This window comes from Adiantum capillus-veneris, chromosome 2, assembly GCF_014529385.1.
Source record: "Adiantum capillus-veneris isolate H3 chromosome 2, ASM1452938v2, whole genome shotgun sequence".
Classification (NCBI taxonomy): Eukaryota; Viridiplantae; Streptophyta; class Polypodiopsida; order Polypodiales; family Pteridaceae; genus Adiantum; species Adiantum capillus-veneris.
The window spans coordinates 147,295,647-147,317,302 of NC_140932.1; the positions used below are offsets into that span (position 1 = coordinate 147,295,647).

A 21,656-nucleotide genomic window follows, 5' to 3' on the forward strand; every position below is an offset into this window, starting at 1 on the left:
CTCCATAGGGTCTCCCGACTTGAAGATAGGTACAATAGTAGATAGGCTCCAAGTATCAGGCAAGCCCTCACACATGGCACGGTCAAACATAACTGCTAGAAGCTCTGCTAGTAGATCTCTGGCATGCGTGAAATGCTCAGCCACTAAGCCATCATGATCATATGCTCTCCCAGTCCTCATCCTGTCCTCATCCTGTCCTCAATGGCCTTCCTACCATCTCAGCGGTGAAAAAAGCACATGTGTGTGGGCATGGATCGGGGGGGTTGCTCAGGAACTGTGTACAGAGATGATGCGTACGCCGTACTGGCCCCAGGCCTTTATAGAAGTGATGGCAGAAGGGGGGGGGGGGGGGGGGGGGGGGGGGGGGGGGGGGGGGGGTGCTCTTGAAAGAGCCGCCATGCCTCCCGTGAATCCTGACTCAAGAATAGCTGGTATAGATCTTGCTCTAGGCGAGCCAAAAATGCCCTCTTCTTCCGTCGCACCAGGCGTCAGAAGTCAACCTGACTGTCTGTGAGTGATGTTCCCCAAAAGCACCTCCCTTTGAAGTCTAGCTCTGTGTCTCGGCATTCCTCATCATACCAATTTTTCTGGGGCATGCTCCCCGAACGGCATCTCTGCTCAGGCTGGGTAAGTGGGTATGCCTCTATTGCTGCATCATGTAGTATAGTAGTAAGCTCCTCCAGAGGTCGCCCTGGCTCCTGTGTGCACAGGCGTCTGTAGATCCCATTTATGTATACAGAGTCCATCTCCCGCGTGAAGGTGTAGCAAGTAGGGGCTGCTGCCCGTGGCCGGACCTTGGCAAAAACCGTGTCTAAGTCGCGCGTGTACTCATTAGCTTCAAAAATCTTATCTTTCGTGCTTAGGAAGGGTGGAACCTTCACAACACCTTCAATAATCTCAAATGGCGCCTTCCCCGTCGAAGAGTATATCGTGTTGTTGTAGGCAAATTCCACCAAAGGTAGATACTTTTCCCATTGAGTCTTCTGATCCGAGATATAAGGCTCCAATAAATCTAAAACCACTGAATTGGCAATCTCAAATTGCCTGTCAGTCTACGGGTGGAAGGATGACGAGAACTGCAACCGCGCACCAATGTTCTCCGAAATTGCCTTCCAAAACAAACTCGTAAATCTGGGGTCCCTGTCGGAGACAATCGTCTCGCGCATGCCATGTAATCTGAAAATCTGGGTCACAATCAGTCTCGCTAAGTGATCCGGCTTGACTGTTTTCTTTACTGGAATGAAACGAGCCTGCTTGCTAAATCTGTCAATAATAGTCCAGATACCATCGTGACCACTCTGTGTTCTCGAGAGATCAAAAATGAAACCGATTGCAATACTTTCCCATGGGCGGGTGGGTATGGGCAAAGGCTGTAACAATCCCTGTGCTTTATGCCTGTCAAACTTGACCTTCTGGCATACCAAGCAACTGCGCACAAACTCATCCACATCCTTCTTGAGTCTCGGCCAGAAAAAGTATCTCTCTACCCCTTTCATGGTGGTAGCAATGCCGCGGTGACCCGTAAAAGGCGGACAGTGGCATTCAGTCATAACCTTTTCCCCCAAAAGGCTGTGTAACGCACAACATGGTTTTCCTCATCAAGTAGCCATCCCAAATGGAATATCCCACTACGGTCTCCCCATCCCGTATCCGTGTGAAAACGTCTGCAAAATCCGTATTTGTGGCATATTGCTCGACCACATCCTCGAAGCTCCTATGATGTATCGCGGAAATAGCCAGAACCAACGGCTTCCGAGACAAAGCATCTGCCACCAAATTCTTCAGTCCTTGCACATGGACAATCTGGAAGTGAAACTGTGACAAGATGTTCGCCCACCGCATCAGCTTTTCCGATAGCTGCTTCTGTGACAAGAAGTAGCGTAAACTCTGATGGTCTGTAAAGACAGTAAAATCCGCTCCGAGCAGGTAATTCCGCCACTGAGTAAGAGCATGGATAGCCACCAAAAGCTCTTTCTCATACACCTGTGCTGCCAATTCTGGCCTTGAGAACAATCGGCTCTCGTAAGCAATGACATGGCCTTCTTGCATTAAGACCGCACCGAGACTACAACCACAAGCATCACAATATACTTCAAATAACTTTTGCAAGTCCGGCAAAGTCAAAATTGGTCCCGTAGTCGATTTCTCTTTCAATGTCTGAAAGGCAGTCACCTCTATGGGTCCCCATGAGAAAGGGACTCCTTTCTGTGTCAAGATATGCAAAGGGGAAGCAACCTCTGCAAACTTTCTAATGAACCGCCTATAGTACGAACACAATCCCAAGAAGCTTACATTCTTCAAATCGGGCCAATCACGGACAGTCTCTATCTTGGTTGGATCCATCTGCACTCTCGCTGTTGAGATAATGTGTCCCAAAAAGTGTATCTCTGGTAGGAAAAATTCACTTTTCTTTGCACTAATCACCAAGTTGTGATCTCGTAATGCCTGAAAGACTTGAAGCGGATGATCTCTATGTTCTGCCTCATCCTTGGAGAAAACAATGATGTCGTCAAAGAAAGTGCCAACAAATAGTCTGTACTCTCGAAAAATCCTGTCCATCATCCGGTTAAATGTCGCAGGAGCATTGGTTAAGCCAAAAGGCATCACGAAAAACTCAAATAACCCAGAAGTCGTCCGAAAGGCTGTCTTGTAGACATCTCCCGGCGCGATTCGGATCTGATGATATCCACTTTTTAAGTCGATCGTGCTTTATTTTTAAGTTGATCTGGCTAAAGCACGAGGATCGCTGAAGCAGAGTAACATGGAACGGGCCCCTCCCGTTCCTGAAATGCGTTTCCAAAGGGGTCGGGCAGTCAGAACGGGAACGTAGGCAAATCGGAACGGTCACCGGAACGGCAGCGGGAACAGGCGGAACGAGGACGGAACGTCCAGTTCAAAAAAACTGTCCGTTGGACAGAATTCAAAAAAATTTCGGTTGGGATTTTTTGAACTTCTTGCATGCTTTTGGGGGGAGATGGAAGAGAGGGGGTCTTCTCCTCTCCTATATAAGCCAAGGCTCTCAAGCCTCAAGGGAATGAAGCATAAGCCCCTCAACTTTCCTCTCTCAAGAGTCAAGGGCCAAGGCAAGGCCGCAAGGCAAGGCACTCTCTCTCCCTCCCTTGGGCCTCGAGGCTCAAGCTTGACGCTTGCAAGTTGCCGCTCCACTTCTCCATCAAGCTCCACCTCTCTATCTCTCCATCTCTCTCAACTCTTGAGTCTCGAGTCATGATTCACTCATCCATCACCTCTCTCCCTCTCCCTTGGACCTCAAGGCTCAAACTTGAGAGTCAAGACTCCACCTCTCCATCGCGCCATCTTGAGAGCCAAGACTCCACCTCTCCATCACTCTCCACCGCGCCATCATCCTCTCTCTCTCTCTCTCTCTCTCTCTCTCTCTCTCTCTCTCTCTCTCTCTCTCTCTCTCAAGATTCCTTCCTCTCTCGAGTCTCATCACTTATGACGCAAGCTTCTGCATCAAGTGAACGTGATCCCTTGGGTGCCAAGAAGAAGAAGGACGAAGCATCATGGTGGGATGAAGTGTATTCCCGAGTGTTAGGAAAGTCCGGTGGTACACGCGCATGGAAGTGCAAACTATGCGGCTTCGAACGGCAATCCGGCACAACCAAAGTCCGCGCTCACCTCCTTAAGCTAGAGGGACAACAAGTAGCAATATGCAAGGCCGTCAACGAGCAACGGTTGAAGGAATTTGAAGCCAAGGATGCCGCCATCAAAGCCAACAAAGAAGAGAAAGAAGCGGCAAGGCCTAAGCGTCCCACAATCAACCCCAACAACTTGGTTTTCCCTCTTCTACACCTTCTTCATCGGTTGGTGGTGATAGCAATGCGGCAACGACGGAGACGGCGGACATCATTTCGATCGGCATTTTCAATGCCTAATACTACTCCGGTCTCCACTCCCAAATCTCACCAACGCACCCTACATACCACTTGGGATCCAAAAAGGAAGGAGGATGTGGATGCAAGTGTTGCCCGCTTTTTCTATCACGATCACAACCCCTTCATAAAGGCTCGGTAAGACTTACTATCATTTTCAATTTTTCATACAATCAATCATCTCGATTCTCATTCTCATTTAAATAGTAAATACTAATACCTCTTGTGTGCAATGTAACAAACTGCTGACGTGTCAGCCTAAAGAATGGAGCCAACTTACAGATGTGGCCGAGGGGCCTAAACTGTCACAAAGTGATGATGTGGCTGTCCGAGAGCAAGAACCCTAACCCTAATTTCTGCCAAAAACCCTAACTTCTGAAACCCTAATTTTGGAAACCCTAACCCTAACACTCCAAGTCGAGAATCTACCGCGACACCACCAATAAATACTTCAAAACAATTCACAGTTCACAATTGATTCGACACTGGCCCGGCAGAGTTCCGTGCCTAGAGATATTGGCCCCAAAGACTGGCGCCCCTTTTAGTATTTCTTTTTATATTAATCTGCAACTCAAAGTACAAGCGAGCTTTCGAGTCTCACTCTCAGACTCTGCGTCTAGATGCTCTGAGAAGTGAGAGCCCAGAGACTCTTATAAAAGTTTACAAGGGATGCTAAAAGCAGAGCCCAAAAGCTTGAAGTTAAAAGCTTTGAAAAATAAAGCAAAGGCTCTTTCTCTCTCTTGCTTGTAAAGTAAAGCAAAAGAAATCTCTCTCTCTCTCTCTCAAGCTCTCTTGCGTAAAATAAAGCAAGGTCAAAAAGCCCCAGCGTAAAATTTTCTGCCAACATTGTGTAGCCAAAAAGCATGACAAAACTGCCATAACAGTCCGTACACGCTGCCACGTAGCTGTCCGCCTGCTGATTTTCCCTACGTTGTTGATTCCCTGCGTTGCTGCCGTACACTGCCTGCCACGTCACTGCATCAACCCAAATGTCTGTACAACAGGCCAGCCGGGGGGGGGGGGGCCTTTGCAAGAGGGTGTGTGTGTGTACTGGGCAGCCACGTCACAAAGTTGTGACTCTCCCTATGTCTGCGCAGCTCCAATAAAAATAGCCCAAGGCATCTCTAATTTTGATATCTCATAACTTTGGCGAGTGGTCCAAAACCCTCTCTGAATATGCAGTGGAAACGGCCTCGTATCTCATAGTAGACTGGGCAGTGACATATGTGATGTAACTCTGTCTCTGGCTCTAAATGGCATAACTGACAAATCCTGGCCTCTGTTGGTACTCCTCTAAATCTACCAGCCTCAATCTCTAATTGATGTGATGATGTGCGCATTTGTCCAATAACACATTGTAATCCATGGGATAGATGAGTGTCCATGTAGGCGAGTCTTGTCACAAAACCATCCTCTCTGGCTCTATATGGCACGCTAACTGACAAATCATGACCTCTGTTGGTACTCTCCTAAATCTGCTATCTGCACCCATAATGCATAGCTGATGTGACCAAAGTGTCGAAAAGCCATAGTTTCGTTCGAGGTTCCTGAAATTAAACCTATGAACACATCCTCTCCATCTTCCCTAAAGCCGCATATGCTCTCGTTAGCCTAGTCTCTGCTGCTCTCCTCAAAGAAAACATTGAGCCACTAAAGACCACACTAAGGTAAGTGCTTAGTGTATGCATCTCTATATACTCCATCATCTCTTGACCATATGGAAAGGTAGGTGCAGATCGCTTGACCCACTGTGGTGTGGTGTTGAACACCATAACCTTGGTCTTGCCCAGGTTCACCGATAAGCCGCTATCACTAGCAAATGTGTGCAATGTATCCAAATGTCGTTGCATTCCCTCTGGTTAATCTGAGATCAACACAATATTATCTGCCTATAGTAGCAATGAGATCCAAGTTCCTCCTAATTGTGCTCCTATGTCGCCTCCCCTCTCAATGTAATCTGAAACCTCATCCACATAAATACCAAATAAAGTAGGGGAGAGTGGACAACCCTGTTTCACCCCAATAGTGGAGTGAAAAAGCTCACACACCCCCTTGGGAGTGCGGATCTCACCCACAACTGTCCTGTACAGGGCCATGATCCCCCAAATCAGCTCTGTGGGTATACCCATCTTCTGTAACCTGTGCATCAGTTGAGCTCTAGGGACTGTGTCAAATGCTTTGCGGAAATCCACAAAAGTACAGTAAATCCTCCTACCATGTGATCTGCCCTCCTCAATAATAGCTCTTAGTGTCAATATGTGATCAACAGTACAAAAACCTCTCCTGGAACCTGCTTGTCTTGATGCTCGTAGCCTGCTCTCTCTGCCCATCTACTCAATTGTTGCTCAAGAATAGATGCATATAACCTGATGTTATGTCCCGCTCTTAGGATAGGGGATCTAGCCTAGACACCGTCGGGATGGGCGTCTAGTGTCCGGGTGGATGTAATGTGAAAACAGTCAGTGTGGCCGGCCATTATTATAAAAGGGAGGCCAAGGCCTCATTTGAAGTTAACGACTGTATCCTTTCAAATCTCTCTCTGTCTAATGTTCCTCTGTGCGAAGCGCAGAGAGAGAGAGAGAGAGAGAGAGAGAGAGAGAGAGAGAGAGAGAGAAAGTACCTCCCTCTGTGTGGCAGGGACTTTCTCTGCGAGCGTGGAAAGATAGAGCAGTGACGAATTGTTTTTTTTTCCAGCGTGAAGATCTGAGTTGGCTCCAGCGTGGCAATTAGTCGCATGCTTGGCACCGGCCCGCACACACTCATAGGTAGGGGCAGATTTGCCACGCGTGGTGCTCTCTCTCTCTACGCGCGTCCCTGCTCGGATTTTTGTTTCGCTGCCTCTTTTCGGCGCTAGACGTTTTTTTTAACGCTATATGGTGGGTTATGTTTTTAGTTTATTAAGTGGCCCTTTGTTTTAACATGGCCAGGACCTTTCTTAAGGTACATTTTAAAACCTGCACATTAGTAAAATCACTTAACAACTCACCAGTTTGCAGAGAATTACTTTTTTAATCTCCTGCTTCTCACCCAACGCTCCTCTCTCACACCTGCTCGCACTCCCGCGCTCTCATCATCACCTTCTTGCCTTTGGATGCGTACGCCGATGAGTAGCGCTCTTCGGAGTTCAACTTTTCGCGATCGAAAAGTCTAGAAAAGGTCCAGTTTCGTGTGAAACTTCCAGTTTTTCACGCACTTTCCCAAGGATTCTTCCAGCTCGGATGTGCAACGTGACGACGCGCCAGGTAATGTTCAAATTCCGTTCACGCATGCTCTATACACATGGATTACAAGTACCTTCCAGAGCTTCGACCAACGTGTTACCGCTCTGGAAAACGCGAACATTCAGACGAACATTTTCTTGGCCTCTCTCGAAGGGGTCGTGCAAGGGCTTAGTTCCCAACTTATCGCTCTGGAAAATATGGCTCAGTCGACGACTGCGCGTATTTCCGAGGGCGAAACCCAATTCCAGCAATTGCAGACGCAGATTGCTGCTTTTGGGTGTTCACAGGGTGGTCAATTGCCACGATTCCGTACAAAACAACAAATTTCTCAGGGGAGGAGAAGGAATGTACGGAACTGGCCGTAAATAACTGGTTGCATCAGTGGACCACGTATTTTGATCTCCATGGGGAGCATGATGAACCGAAAATTCAAACGATTCCTCTCTATCTGTGCAGTAAGGCGCTTACCTGGTGGCACGACATGACAGAGAAGCCTGCGACGTGGGTTGATTTCTGTGTGAAATTCAAGAGGGATTTCGCCAAAATGGATCCTTTGAAAGCTTACACCGAACTGCAGAGTCTTTCGATGAAAGCTTTGTCTTTTGATAAGTACACCACGGCTTTTAAAGAAGCGCTCACCTTCTGCAAGGTGGATTCCACGCATGCTGTGCACATGTACTTGCTGGGATTACATGAAGATTACTGTTGGGCCTTAATCAAGGACAAAGCCCCGACTGACGTTGAGGATACAGTGGCAAAGGCCAGGACGTTCCATTTGATAAATGGAGCGAATTATGAGAAGAAAAGAACCACAGACCATCAATCCGGTGAGGGCGCTTTGAGGAAGCGACCCTGATTCGAGCATATGTTCAAATCACCGCCGATATCTTCTCAGGAGAAGAAGAGAGCCAAAAATGCTTCAGTTGCTGATGTAGTGAAGAAGGGGGCTTGCTTCAGATGTGGCCAGACAGGTCATCAAATCAAGGATGGCCCCAAGAAGAAGAAGACACAGAAACCGCAAGGTCGTCCTTTGGTTTAGATTCACGGGATCTCAGGTAACTCTGATGTCATTCAAGTTGAAATCCATCATCTAGCGCACAGTTCATGCACTAGATGTACTTTTAGCAACCAATTGTTTGATAAACACGATCTTCTCCGTTTTCCCAGGAAGATCAATGGTCACGACATGACCGTCCTCCTTGATAATGGAAGCTCACACAATTTTGTGGATGCAAAATTGGTGCAGAAACTGAGCCTACGGACGCGGGACAGTGACCATGAGTATCGCGTGAAGATGGCTCGTGGCGAGGATACGGATGTATGGAATCGGATGGTTCCAGATTTGTCACTCGAGCTAGCTGATTACAACGAGAACCTGGATTTCCACATCATGCGCCTGGATAGAGCAGATGTTATTTCAGGAATTCCATTGTTTTATGATAAACAAGATTCATTGTATATAGACTATGTACATCACTCTCTTGTTTTTGTTAAACAGGACATGCCTCATGTATCTGTGTCGCTTTTGTAATCGGAATTCTCTAAATAATGGTTTTGCAATACCAATTGTTACTGCTTTGGAAATATATAAAGATACAAAGTCTTCTAATGTTGACTTTTATCAGTGTGTACCATCTGTTTGGTTTGATTCATTAGTGCTTGGTACTTCTGTCATTGAATTTCGTAAAAATGTTTCATGTTCTTCTGTTGAACTTGGGGATTCTAACAAATCCAACCTTATCTGAGAAATCATGACTGATTTCAAGGATGTTGTTCCCGATGATCTACCTCCTGGCTTGCCACTTTTGAGAGGAGTAGATCATGGCATTGAGTTGGTGGCTGGTAGTCAGCCCTTCTCAAAGCAACCCTAACGGTTCAGTAAAACCGACGAGGACGAGATTTAGCGGCAACTGAAAGATTATCTCAACAGAGGTTTTGTTCGGCCAAGTAAATCCCCGTGGGGAGCGCCAGTGTTACTTTCTCGAAAGAAGGATAACACTATGCGCTTCTGCGTGGATTACAAGGGGTTGAATAAGCTCACTGTCAAGAACAAGTATCCGCTCCAACGCATGGACGATCTGATAGATCGACTCCATGGAGCGCTGTATTTTGCGAAGATAGACCTGCAATCACGCTATCGCCAGATACAAATCAAACTGGAAGATATTCCTAAGACAGGTTAGATTATTTCGACAGAGGTTTTGTTCGGCCAAGTAAATCCCCGTGGGGAGCGCCATTGTTACTTTCTCGAAAGAAGGATAACACTATGCGCTTCTGCGTGGATTACAAGGGGTTAAATAAGCTCACTGTCAAGAACAAGTATCCGCTCCCACACATGGACGATCTGATAGATCGACTCCATGGAGCGCTGTATTTTGCGAAGATAGACCTACAATCAGGCTATCGCCAGATACGAATCAAACTGGAAGATTTTCCATGCGCGTTATGGTCACTACGAGTTTTTGGTCTTGCCTTTTGGTTTGACCAATGCTCCAGCTACGTTTCAGCAGATGATGAACGATCTGCTGAGACCGTTTCTAGGCAACTTCGTTGTTGTATTTCTCGATGATATCTTGATCTTCAGCCGAAGATTGTTTGAGCACTTAGCGCATATACGCATTGTTCTTGAATAACTGAGAACTGAGAAGCTTTATGCTAAGGCTTCCAAGTGTGAATTCTTCAAGAAAGAGCTTCTGTACTTGGGTCACATCATTACTCGCGATGGAATTCGCGTCGACCCTGAAAAATTGGATAAAGTGCGAAATTGGCCCATTCTAAAGAATGTGCGCCAAGTAAAGTCCTTTTTAGGCTTTACAGGATTCTTTCGCAAATTCATCAAGGATTACTCTAAAGTTGCTGCTCCGCTTATGTAACTTTTAAAAGGAGGGGTGAAAGGACCGAAGACTTCGGGTCCTCACCGTAAAGGTAATCCCCCTGTTGTCTGGAATGAGTGTCTTGAGGAGAGCTTTCGAACACTAAAGCACTTGGTGACTACAGCTCCAATATTGCACATTGGGGATCCTAGCAAACTGTTCGTGGTTGGAACGGATGCTAGTAATTATGCCATTAGCATTATACCAGGATGGACGTCCTGTTGCGTTTGAAAGTTAAAAACTTTCTGCGCTATCTAATGTAGGAGAAGGAGTTGTACGCCATAGTCCACGCCTTGAGGAAATGGCGACACTACTTGTATGGCTCTACATTTGTTGCATGGACAGATCATCATTCTTTGCGCTATGTCTGTGATGAGGGTGATCTCAAAGGCCGGAAGGCTAGATGGACAATCCAATATAGAAAAGGATCCAGCAATCGAGTTGCCGATGCACTCAGCAGAATTCCTGAGGTTAATGCCTTGTCTATGGCTGAAATCTTGACGGACTTCTATCTCTCTCTCCGAGGGCTATGTCGTTCAGATGGCCATTTTGGCAAGATATGGAACGAGGTCGAAACGGAGCATGACTCGCGTACAGGCTTGGATGATCCGGAGACCCAAGTGAGTCGTGCTAGAGAGACGAGACAACGACATTATTCCATTAGAGGTGGACTATTGTTCAGAAATGGTAAAGTCTACGTGCCGGAAATCGATGAGGTTTGACAAAGGATTTTGTGCGAATGCCACGATGTTCCTAGCGCTGGGCACCCAGGCATTCAGAGAACTTTGGCTTCGGTCAAGCGATATTTCTATTGGCCAAGAATGCGCTCTTACATAGAGAGCTATGTGAAGAGATGCCCTTAGTGTCAGGTCAATAAGGCAGAGCGCCTTAAGAAAGCTGGCCTGCTACATCCATTGGAAATCCCAGATGCCAAGTGGCAGAGTATTTCCATGGACTTTATCGTTGGTTTGCCAAATACTAGTCGGGGAAATGACGCCATTTGGGTTGTGGTCGATAGACTCACAAAAATGGCGAAGTTTATACCAACGAAGTTGACTGTAAAAAGCCATGAGTTGGCGGTTTTATTTGCCAATCAGCTCTATAAGCTGTATGGTCTGCCAGAGGATATCGTCAGTGATCGAGATACTAAGTTCACTGGCCGATTTTGGCGAGATGTGTTTGCTCATCTTCAGACGAAGGTGAGTATGTCGTCTTCTGAACATCCTAAGTCCGACGGACAAACTGAGAGGATGAATCAAACGTTAGAGGACATGTTGAGAGCCTAGATCTCTCACAGGCACTCTGATTGGGAAAGGTATCTTCCACAGTTACAGTTGCCTATAATAGTAGCAAGCATTCTGCTACTGGATTTAGCCCATTCATGTTGATGTATGGATTTGAGCCTAAATCCCCAATTGCTATTGGCTTAGAAAAAGTCAAGGAACGCCAAGCTCGTGATTTCCTGTATGACATGCAAGAAATGCTCGAATTGGCTAAGGATAGTATAAGAACAGCTCGTGATCAAGTCACTACTTACGCTAATCAAAAGAGATCTCCAAGGACTCTAGATGTGGGACAATGGGTCTCTCTGAAGATACCCAAGGATTCCAAGACTATGCGAACAGGAAAGCATTATAAGCTTTCAGCTAGATATTGTGGTCCGTTCTTGGTCACAAAGAAAATTAGCCAAAATGCCTATAAACTGGCTCTTTCTTCGGATGTTAGTGTACATCCAGTGTTTCATGTCAGCCGCCTTAAAGTAAAATTGGGCGAAGCCGACGTTGTTGTGCCCATCGAGGAAAATGTATGGCAAGATATGCAAACTGAGTATATTCCTCGTGAACCAGACGCAGTTTTAGATCATTGTACCCGTCATTCGCGCCAAAAGGCTAATGACGAGTACTTAATTAAATGGAAGGGTCAATCTGAAAGGTTTGCTACTTGGGAACCAGTTAGAGCTTTGAAAGCTCAGTATCCCCACTTCATTGATGAGGACATCAATGGTTCTTAAGGGGGGAAGTATGTTATGTCCCGCTCTTAGGAGAGGAAATCTAGCCCAGACGCCGTCAGGATGGGCGTCCAGTGTCCGAGCGGACGTAGTGTGAACACGGCTAGTGTGGCCGACCATTATTATAAAAGAGAGACCAAGGCCTCATTTGAAGTTATTGACCCCCACTGGCAGAGTGCCAGTGGTTAGTGTAACAAACTGCTGACGTGTCGACCTACTGAAGAACGGAGCTACCAACCGAGGGGCCTAAACCCTAAGAAGAACAAGTAACAGAAGAAGTGTCACAAAGCGATGACGTGGTTGCCCGAGAGCAAAAACCCTAACCCTAATTTCTGCCAGAAACCCTAATTGCTGAAACCCTAATTCTGGAAACCCTAACCCTAAAACCTGCAAACCCTAATTCTGGGAACCTAACCCTAAAACCTGCAAACCCTAATTCTGCTACCAGAAACCCTAAAACTACAAAAACCCTAACCCTAACCCTAACCCTAAGGGCAGATTTCCGTGTTTTGTGCCGACTGATGACGTGGCAGGTTGTACGGATTTCCGTGATTTATGCTGCCAATTTTTGGCTTTGCTTTTGGACCAAAAGCTTTTGAGTTTTAAAGGCTTTTTATTGTAACTGCTTTTCAGGCCAAGGGCCTTTAAATATGAGGCTAGGGCTCATTCCCTGGGATGCTTCCTAGAGAAGGTGCAGAGTCTGGAGTACCGGCTTGTACTGTGTTGATGCAATATAAAGAAATACCGAAAGGGGCGCCAAAGTTTGGGGCCAATACTCTCTGGGGTGGAATTTCGCCACTCCGTGTTGCGTGTCGTCTCTCCCTCTCTCTCTCTTTCACTTCAGTTGTTATTGAAGTGCTAAAAGTTTGTTCAGTCTGTTCTTTGCTATTGGCACGTGGTGCCCGCCTTGTGACAGTGGTATCAGAGCATCAGGCGTGTGCTTTTCTGAAAGCATACCGGTCCTACAAAAGAGCAGATGGAACTTTATTTGAGGTATCTTTGCCCTTGAACCCGGGCCTATTAGCCACTCCCACCCTTACTTCATTGAGCATCGGGCGCGTTCCCGTCTTCACCGCTCATGTCTTACAGGGCATAAGCCATGAAGATCACTTGCAAAAGAAGGACCCAAAATTTGTTTCGAGTCACTGTTTTTCTTAGAGGCAGTGCCATGCAGATGTTGATAGCTACCAAGCAGCATACTCCAAGTACTTGGCAAGCTTTCAAGAAAATTTTTGCCCGAAGTTATATGGTTTCTGACATCTTCCTTCGGAGTGCAACTTCTGGCAGAGTGGGGTATCCTGAAATGCTTGCCAAGAAAACCCTAGCAAATTATATCTTGATATTTCTCAACATCTCTCATAGATGTCTCTTCTCGAGTTGATAACCTTGGAGGTTCGGTGTGATTGCTATCTCTTGGGACTACCATCGCCGCCAAAGAAACATTGTTTGTCCAAGAGCTGTGGACCATGCTGTGCTCGGCTACCACCTTACGGAATGAACCTAACCCTAATTTTTGGTGCAGGTTCCAGGATGGAAAGTCGGTCGATTTTTCGAGCTCGACTGGTGTCGAGATTGCTTTTTAAGTTTGAGTTCTGTTTGATCTTGTTTGGTGATCCTGTTTGAAATTTGTTTGAAATGGATGGTATCTGTTTTGGTGCCGATTTGAATTGTTTGACTCTGGTTTGATACTTGTTTCAATGTTTGTGTTTTTACTACCGGGTGGAGAAGTGAGAAATACTGTTTTGGTATTGTTTGAACCTCGGAACGACGCAGGCCGATGCCTGGGGAGCGTTTCGTTGTATGTTTGAAAACCTCGGAACGACGCAGGCAGATGCCTAGGGAGCGTTTCGTTGTATGCTAGAAAACCTCCGAACGACGCAGGCCGATGCCTGGGGAGCAAACGTTTGGTTGTATGCTTGAACCTCCAAGCGACGCAGACTGCAATCTGGGGAGCGTTTGGTTGTACAGTCCTCTGAGCTCATGGCCCATACCTTTTTAGGTTATTTGCGGGGGGAGTGATGAGGTAGTCGTTGAGTAGCTTCATACCACAGACCGTTTGTCTCGAGGGATTGCTCAGCGGCGGCGTTTGTTGTGTCTTGTAACATGCATATGTAAGCATTTGTGTTGCACTGTGATGTGCCAATTACTGAATATTCCTAATTGGATGAGATTGCTTGGGTATGTAATTTTAGTGCATCAAGACACCCGTGGAAGATCATTACCGTCTGGGTGTGATGGCTAATTTTACTACGCCGGAATATCAAGAGTTCCGATCTGGACGAAAGGAGAAGCTAACTCCTTGATCAAAAGAGCAGAAAGGAGAAGCTAACTCCTTGATCAGAACAGCCGAAAGGAGAAGCTAACTCCTTGATCAAAAGAGCCGAAAGGAGAAGCTAACTCCTTGGCTGATGACGTGGTAGGCTGTACGGCTTTCTGTGATTTACGCTGGCAATTTTTGGCTTTGCTTTTGGACCAGAAGCTTTTGAGTTTTAAAGGCTTTTTACTGTAACTGCTTTTCAGGCCAAGGGCCTTTAAATATGAGGGTAGGGCTCATTCTCTGGGATGCTTCCCGGAGAAGGTGCAGAGTCTGGAGTACCTCTTGTACTGTGTTGATGCAATATAAAGAAATAGCGAAAGGGGCGCCAAAGTTTGGGGCCAATACTCTCTGGGGTGGAATTTCGCCACTCCGTGTCGCGTGTCGTCTCTCTCTCTCTCTCTCTCTCTCTCTCTCTCTCTCTCTCTCTCTCTCTCTCTCTCTCTCTCTCTCTCTCTCTCTCTCTCTCTCTCTCTCTCTCTCTCTCTCTCTCTCTCTCTTCAGTTGTTATTGAAGTGCTAAAAGTCTGTTCAGTCTGTTCTTTTCTATTGGCACATGGTGCCCGCCTTGTGACAGTTAGCCCGCAAGGCTAGGAGTGCGCGAGGTCACCTCGAGGAGGTGAGGCCGGGTGGTATGGGACGCTCGGTCTTACAGGTGCATGCCTACGTCCTCGGACGTTGGCCCCAGCACGGGGGAGCTACCGGATGGTGGCTATGGTCGGGTGACGTTCGTCCGACGCGTGTCTGTAGGCGGTCTGTGTAGCCAGGAGATCTGTTCCCTGCGTTCTTTTCACCTACCAGTGTGTGCCCAATCATAATGGTGCGATAGTTCCCAGGTATCATTGGATCTCCTGCCTTGAAAATAGGCACACATCATTGGATCTCCTGCCTTGAAAAACCCTCACAAATGGCTCGATTGAACATCAATGCAAGAAGTTCTGCAAGCATATCTCGGGCATGTATAAAGTGCTCCGCCACCAATCCATCATGATCATATGCTCTCCTAGTCCTCATCCTGTCAATAGCTGTCTTCACCATCTCATGGTAAAAAAAAATGCATGTCTCTAGACATGGTACCGGGGGGTCTGGTAGAGGCGGCTGTCCCGGAGCTGTGTAAAGAGATGCTCCTTACTCACCCCATGTCTTAGTGGATGTGATAGCCGGTGGAGGGGAGTGCTCATGAAAGAATCTCCATGCCTCACCTGAGTCTTGGCTCAAAAATAGCTTATACAATTCCTTCTCTAGCTAAGCGAGATAAGCCCTCTTCTTCCGTCGCACCAGCCGTCGAAAGGAAATCTGTGACTTTACGAGAAATGACTCCCAAAAACACCTCTCTCGTCTCTCTACACTCCTCATCATACCAATTGTTCTTGGGCATGCTCCTAGAACGGCATCTGTGCTCACGTTGGCTGTGTGCACTGTGGATATGCCTTTGTTGCTGCTTCATGTAATGTCTTTGTCAGTATCTGGGTAATCTCCTCTAATAGAAGTCCCAGCTCCTCAGTAGCTAAGAGTCTGTATATGCCATCTATGTAGACACAATTAGTCTCTGATGTGAAACTGTATCGAGTATGTGTAGATGTTTGTGCCAGTCGAGCTGAGCTGAACTGAAAAGAGACGGTAAACATGAGAAGGGCATGATCTACTGCTACCCAGATAGGCTTGGGCCTGAGGCCTAGGCCCGACTGTAAAATCCTGAATAGAGGGTATAAAACTGGGCCGAGCCAAAACATAATCCACTGTGCTAGCCCCATGTCTGTGAGGACAACAAGTGAACCCACTCGATGTTGGAAATCTCTGTAGAACATTCAAAATGGCCAGTCCATGTGCAATCCCCACATGGGTCTAAAAAATATCCCCCATAACTAGTCTGCTCCTCATCCTGAGAACACTTGGCCAAACCTACCCAGATAGGCTTGGGCCTGAGGCCTAGGCCCGACTGTAAAATCCTCAATAGAGGGTATAAAACTGGGCCGAGCCAAAACATAATCCACTGTGCTAGCCCCATGTCTGTGAGGACAACAAGTGAACCCACTCGATGTTGGAAATCTTTGTAGAACATTCAAAATGGCCAGTCCATGTGCCATCCCCATGTCTATAAAATATCCCCCATAACCAGTCTGCTCCTCATCCTGCGAACACTTGGCCAAACCTACCCAGATAGGCTTGGGCCTGAGGCCTAGGCCCGACTATAAAATCCTGAATAGAGGGTATAAAACTGGGCCGAGCCAAAACATAATCCACTGTGCTAGCCCCATGTTTGTGAGGACAACAAGTGAACCCACTCGATGTTGGAAATCTTTGTAGAACATTCAAAATGGCCAGTCCATATGCAATCCCCATGTCTATAAAATATCCCCCATAACCAGTCTGCTCCTCATCCTGCGAACACTTGGCCAAACCCATATCACTGACATCCAATTCTCTCAACATCTCCTCTAAGGTATCGTAGAAGACTGTCTAAGAGTGGCCCGTCCCAGCATTAAAGTCCCCCAGAAGGATAACATCCCCATCTCTAGAGAACTCCCATATGTCCTCATCCAAAATCATATAAGGTGACTGTCCCTTGGGGATGCGTAGTGAGATGCGCTTGGTGGAAAATAGCATATTGTACTGTAGAGTGGCCTCCCAATCTCTGCTCACCTTGACCCACATATACCTGGCATGCTCATCTCTACGGACAGTACGAATGAGGGACTGCAACTCCTCCTTGAATAAGACTGCCACACCTCCTGACCCACGTCCTCTATACTCTGATCTCACCTCCCGTCTACAAGTAGTCTGCCAACGATACCCCGACACTCTAGGTAATGTGCCACCAGGAGTCTGGTGCGTCTCCAAGTAGAAAATAATGTCTCGTCCTCTGAAGCTATCTTCAAAGGCGCCCACATCTAGCTTCAATGACCCATTACAATTTCAATAATTTTTCCTTTCTCTCTAACTGCCTTGATCTCCGGCATCTTCTCTTGCATGTCTGCTATCTGTGCTAGGGTAAGATCATCCCCCAAGGAAATCCCGGTCTCTTGAGTGCTGGTCTTTTCTTCAAAAACTGCTTCCTAGCCTCCCAGTTCTTTGGAGCTACTTGTCCCATCCTCCCTTTCTTTCCCACTCTCCAAGCCCCTGTGTGAGTAGGCTCGGGAATGTATTCGTTTCAGAAGTTCCTTAACTTTTTCTTCCACATTGTTAGTGTCCTTGAGACTAGTGACACGTACATGAAGAGCTTTCGTCTTCCTCTTTTTCTCCTCCTCCAAGGTCAAGTTAATGATGGTGGATGGGGGTGTGGTAGTAGAGAGAGAGAGAGAGAGAGAGAGAGAGAGAGAGAGAGAGAGAGAGAGAGAGAGAGAGAGAGAGAGAGAGAGCGTTGCGACAATAGAAGGTTGCCACAAAGTGTGGTTTTGGAAATTCATCAGGTTCATATGCAGTGGTGAACATTGGGTTGTGTGCTTGTTACTTACTTGATTGCTTACAATTGGTATCTGACTATCCAGTATTATATGAAGCCTTTCTGTGTCAAAGTTTGTCAGAGCCAATGTTTTTATTTTTCCTGCTAAAAAAGTTAGAAATACACCTAATGAGTAAGTCAAGCCATAAGCATAAGATCGCACACAAGCACACAGGTACACACAATAATTCAGCACTAAAGTGCAGGATTTATGATAGTATGAGACATATATGTAAAGATAAGATTCGAGCCATTACAAACATGTGTCTACCACCTCTTGTGGACCGTGTATTTAGTATAAGTCTGATAAAATACTTTCACATAGGTAATGGCCTCAACAGCAAGGCATTGCCTCTCCTAGTACTGGGTCTGACCGCTATTAGACAAAACTCGAGTCAGCACCCAGGACCTTACTTTTTCTACAATCAATCTTAACATCATAGCAAGACGATATAAGTCCCGTATATAGCACAACACGAGTAACGAGAGATGATGGAAGAAAAAGAAATTGTGTAGAAAAATGCAGTGCATTTTCGATTTTTCCAAAGGCTGATTCAGTCAGATATAGAACTCTAAATCTTGCCTTCTTCCTTTAGGTCTGTTAAGTGTTTTAAGGCGTCTAAATATCCGCGATCAGAGTAATCCCACCTGCTCTAAAATCCCAACAAAAAATAGGTATAAATATACAGAATAAAACAAAGGCTGCCCAAAAAAGAGCACTTTAACAAGAGTATGATAAGAGTAAGGTCCTATGTTTAAGGTGTTATCATGCTTTGGCCCTTTATACACCAGTTAATAGGTGAAAGACCAAATTCCCTTCATTTGAATGAGGACTTCTCAATGGGAAATTTACTAACTCACAAAACAAAATTAAGAGAGCACGTAGCCTCCAAATGCATTATAAGTGTCTGACCGAGTCCTTCAAGCAATCACATTGTTATGTTGATTCAACCAAAAAGCAGCTTACTTGTTCTTGCATATGATTCAATATAACGAGATAAGTCTCCATATGAAGGGGAAAAAAGCCGTTGATCTACACTCGGCATGCTGCTTGATGGATTTAGAAAACATACCAATGAAATTGAAGCATGTCCAAAGTCTTCACATCCATCCGCTTTCTGGATCGATCAATGCTGCCCTCAACATATGCTCGTGTCATCTTCATGGGCCGCGGTACCCATTTTGTAAGCCTACCTTGTCAACAACTAGACACTTAAAATACTTGTCAAAAGGCACAGAGTGTTTCTTGCTGCCATCTGTTTTAAATTTAGAAGTTCAACCTCACAAAAAGCTGTAGGAGAACAAAAAGTAACTCACCCTTTGATGCCAAGAGCAAATTCCTCCGCTCGCTCTTGACGCACTTTGTTTATGAACATTCCATATAATTCTTCTGCTGGACCATCTGCATAACTCAAGATATATAACGTCTTCAAAAAGAAAAAGACCAGATTTCATCCAACATAAAGCAAGCTACTAATACATGACTTTAGCGAATACCAACAAAATACTTTGATAGATTTTGCAGCAGTGACCCAAGCTAAGCTAATAGTTTGATCGAGTTCCTAAAAAAGTGTGAAAAATGGGTTAGGAGGTTCATCTCATGAATGCACCAATGTGTGTGAGCGGTGGGATGAGCTTAGCTGAGCCTGACTTGAAAGTTGAAGAGAGGAACCAAGCCTGATCACCATACGGCACACAAATTACGCCTTGAAACACGGCAGGATTTCTGCCACAAATCACAGAGGGCCAGCTTTAGGGCTTCAAAGCTTTCCCTGGGACTTTCCTAATGGTCTCAGACAGCTATCCTAACTAGCTTTCATGGACGACTCTGGAAAACAAAAAGTGATATCTTTTGTGGAAATTTAGAGCATCTCACACAAGGTGTCATGACATTTCAAACTTCCTTCCTAGAATGTAGAGACAGTGGACAAAAAGAGGGACCCGAGCACTTTCATCAAACCGGCATTGAAGGGTCATAATGATCTGAGCTGAATACAAAGATGACCCTGTATTCCTAGACAAATGGTGATTTAAGTTGAGCTTTCATCAAGAAGCATGCTCAAATATCAATCTACACACAAACAAGAATTCAATTATACAAGACCTTCCTTCTAAGTTCCTGTCATTCCTCCAAATATGGATACAAACTCAACCATAGCGATGCAAAGCGCTACAAAATAGAAGAGACAATCTACAGTAAAAAAAAAACATGATTAATACAACACAAGCACTAGTAACGAGAGGAAAATTTTGCAATATTGCTTGGACAAGTCTTTTTTATGTGCATTTTTCAGCATGATGGTTGAATTCTTCTTTACAAAAAATTAAAGCACATTTTAAAAATCTTTGCAGGAATCGAAAAGGCAATAATCATCGGTTCCATCATACACAGCACCACCAAATACTTCCATATTCTCAATATGTCATCAATGCCTATTTCAGCATTCAAAATCACTTGTGAATTCAATGAAAACTTCAAATTACAAGTCTCACTAATGCTATCAAATGTCTAATCAAAATCACTTTTAGATGCCAACGCAAAGTGAAACGACAGCTTCCATATGGGAGACGATGGGAGACAAAAAAAAAACAACATTTTTGCAGGGGAACTTACAGATGTCTGCCATGTCAAATGTGGCGAAGCCTGCATCAGCATGGCGCAGCATGGCATCAACAGCAGCATGTGGGTCGATTTTGCCCCAGCCTCCACTGGTCTGCCACATGCCATTAATGACCCTAGATATCTCCAGCTTGTCATTTCCATTTTGAACGATGGCTAATGAGGTGCTCTTAGGCTCTGCCCTTTCAACTGAGGCGGCTCGAATGTATGTGCTCCTGCTGATGCATTTGTTTTGTGTCAGCCTCGTGCTGGAATTGAGATGGCAGGAAGCAAGAAGAGACGCCATGGCTGGTCGGCTCTCTGGTGATCACTCCCGAAAGCACATGCACACGCATGCCATTCAAGGTGATGGGGAGATAAAGTGTCCGCTCACAAACTATGGGTGGCCTGACCTTTTAGTTTGTGATTAATTTACTTTGTGAAAAACCAACCATCAATGATGTGGCTTTGGTCTAGAGCAATCAAACACCCCAAAAATGATGTGGCTTTTTGCCTTAGATCCATGTTCATAAATGTCCCATTTAAAGGCGAGTGAAAGTGGGGACACTCTTTCAAACGTCGTGCACTATAGTTCGAAGGTTCACGTAGTTCAACCAGGAGTTTAGGAGGCAGACAACATGCGGCCAATAATATTAAGGCATGTCCTAGCCCCAATATTAAAATAAGGTGTACCTCTAGTTCACGTATGAGTCTATTTGAGAAAGTGGTTTTGTAGCTGTGGGAGAAGCATTGAGAGCCATCAGATTCTTAGCTCTAGCCCAGGGTGTATGTTCCTTTATGGGCACAATTTTGTTCAACTACGAAACAAAATGTTGTCGTATGATTGAGTAAAATTGTATCAAAAGACTCCACGCTTGTTTTGCAAGTTGCTTGCCTCCTCAACTCCCGAATAGACTACTCCAAGCTTGGAACAACACAACAAGATGTTTGATTGAGTGTCCCCCGTTTCATTGTCCTTGATATGGGACATTTACACTAAGTCTTCTAGTGGAGATTTCGTCAATCATGCGGTAGAATTTTAGTATGGAGTTCAAAAAAAATTGTGACCTGAAGGCGGAACCCACTAAAAGCTTAATTAGATTTAGATTGCTTTAGGCATAAACTCAGCTTACTATAGGTTACATTTTTGAGTGCATAACCAAGCATCATTTTCACATACATATTCAAATTACCATGCTTTTAACCAAAATTAAGGAGAAGATTAGTGAACATGAGAAGAATGTTGAGGGCCAGATTTTATAAGGTCGACCCCTCCCCCTTAAAAGGCTTTTAATTGCTCATTCTCT

At 45.5% G+C, this 21,656-nt stretch overlaps 1 protein-coding gene across 2 annotated transcripts in view; it reads right to left on the bottom strand.

Moving 5' to 3' along the window:
• The window catches only part of LOC147463816 (uncharacterized), a 69,371-nt gene extending 48,623 nt beyond the window's left edge, over positions 1 to 20,748 (bottom strand). Inside the window, exons 1-5 of one of the 2 annotated variants that reach the window (XM_086491326.1) lie at positions 20,365 to 20,748; positions 19,068 to 19,152; positions 18,824 to 18,940; positions 18,334 to 18,398; positions 17,764 to 17,855 (exon numbers count right to left, since the gene is read on the bottom strand). In XM_086491326.1, coding sequence (XP_086347452.1) covers positions 17,764 to 17,855; positions 18,334 to 18,398; positions 18,824 to 18,940; positions 19,068 to 19,152; positions 20,365 to 20,656 — 651 coding nt within the window. In that variant the 5' untranslated portion in view covers positions 20,657 to 20,748. The remainder of the gene's footprint in view (positions 1 to 17,763; positions 17,856 to 18,333; positions 18,399 to 18,823; positions 18,941 to 19,067; positions 19,153 to 20,364) is intronic. The other variant, XM_086491336.1, reaches the window with a different exon arrangement.
• Between the last annotated feature and the right edge of the window lie 908 nt (positions 20,749 to 21,656).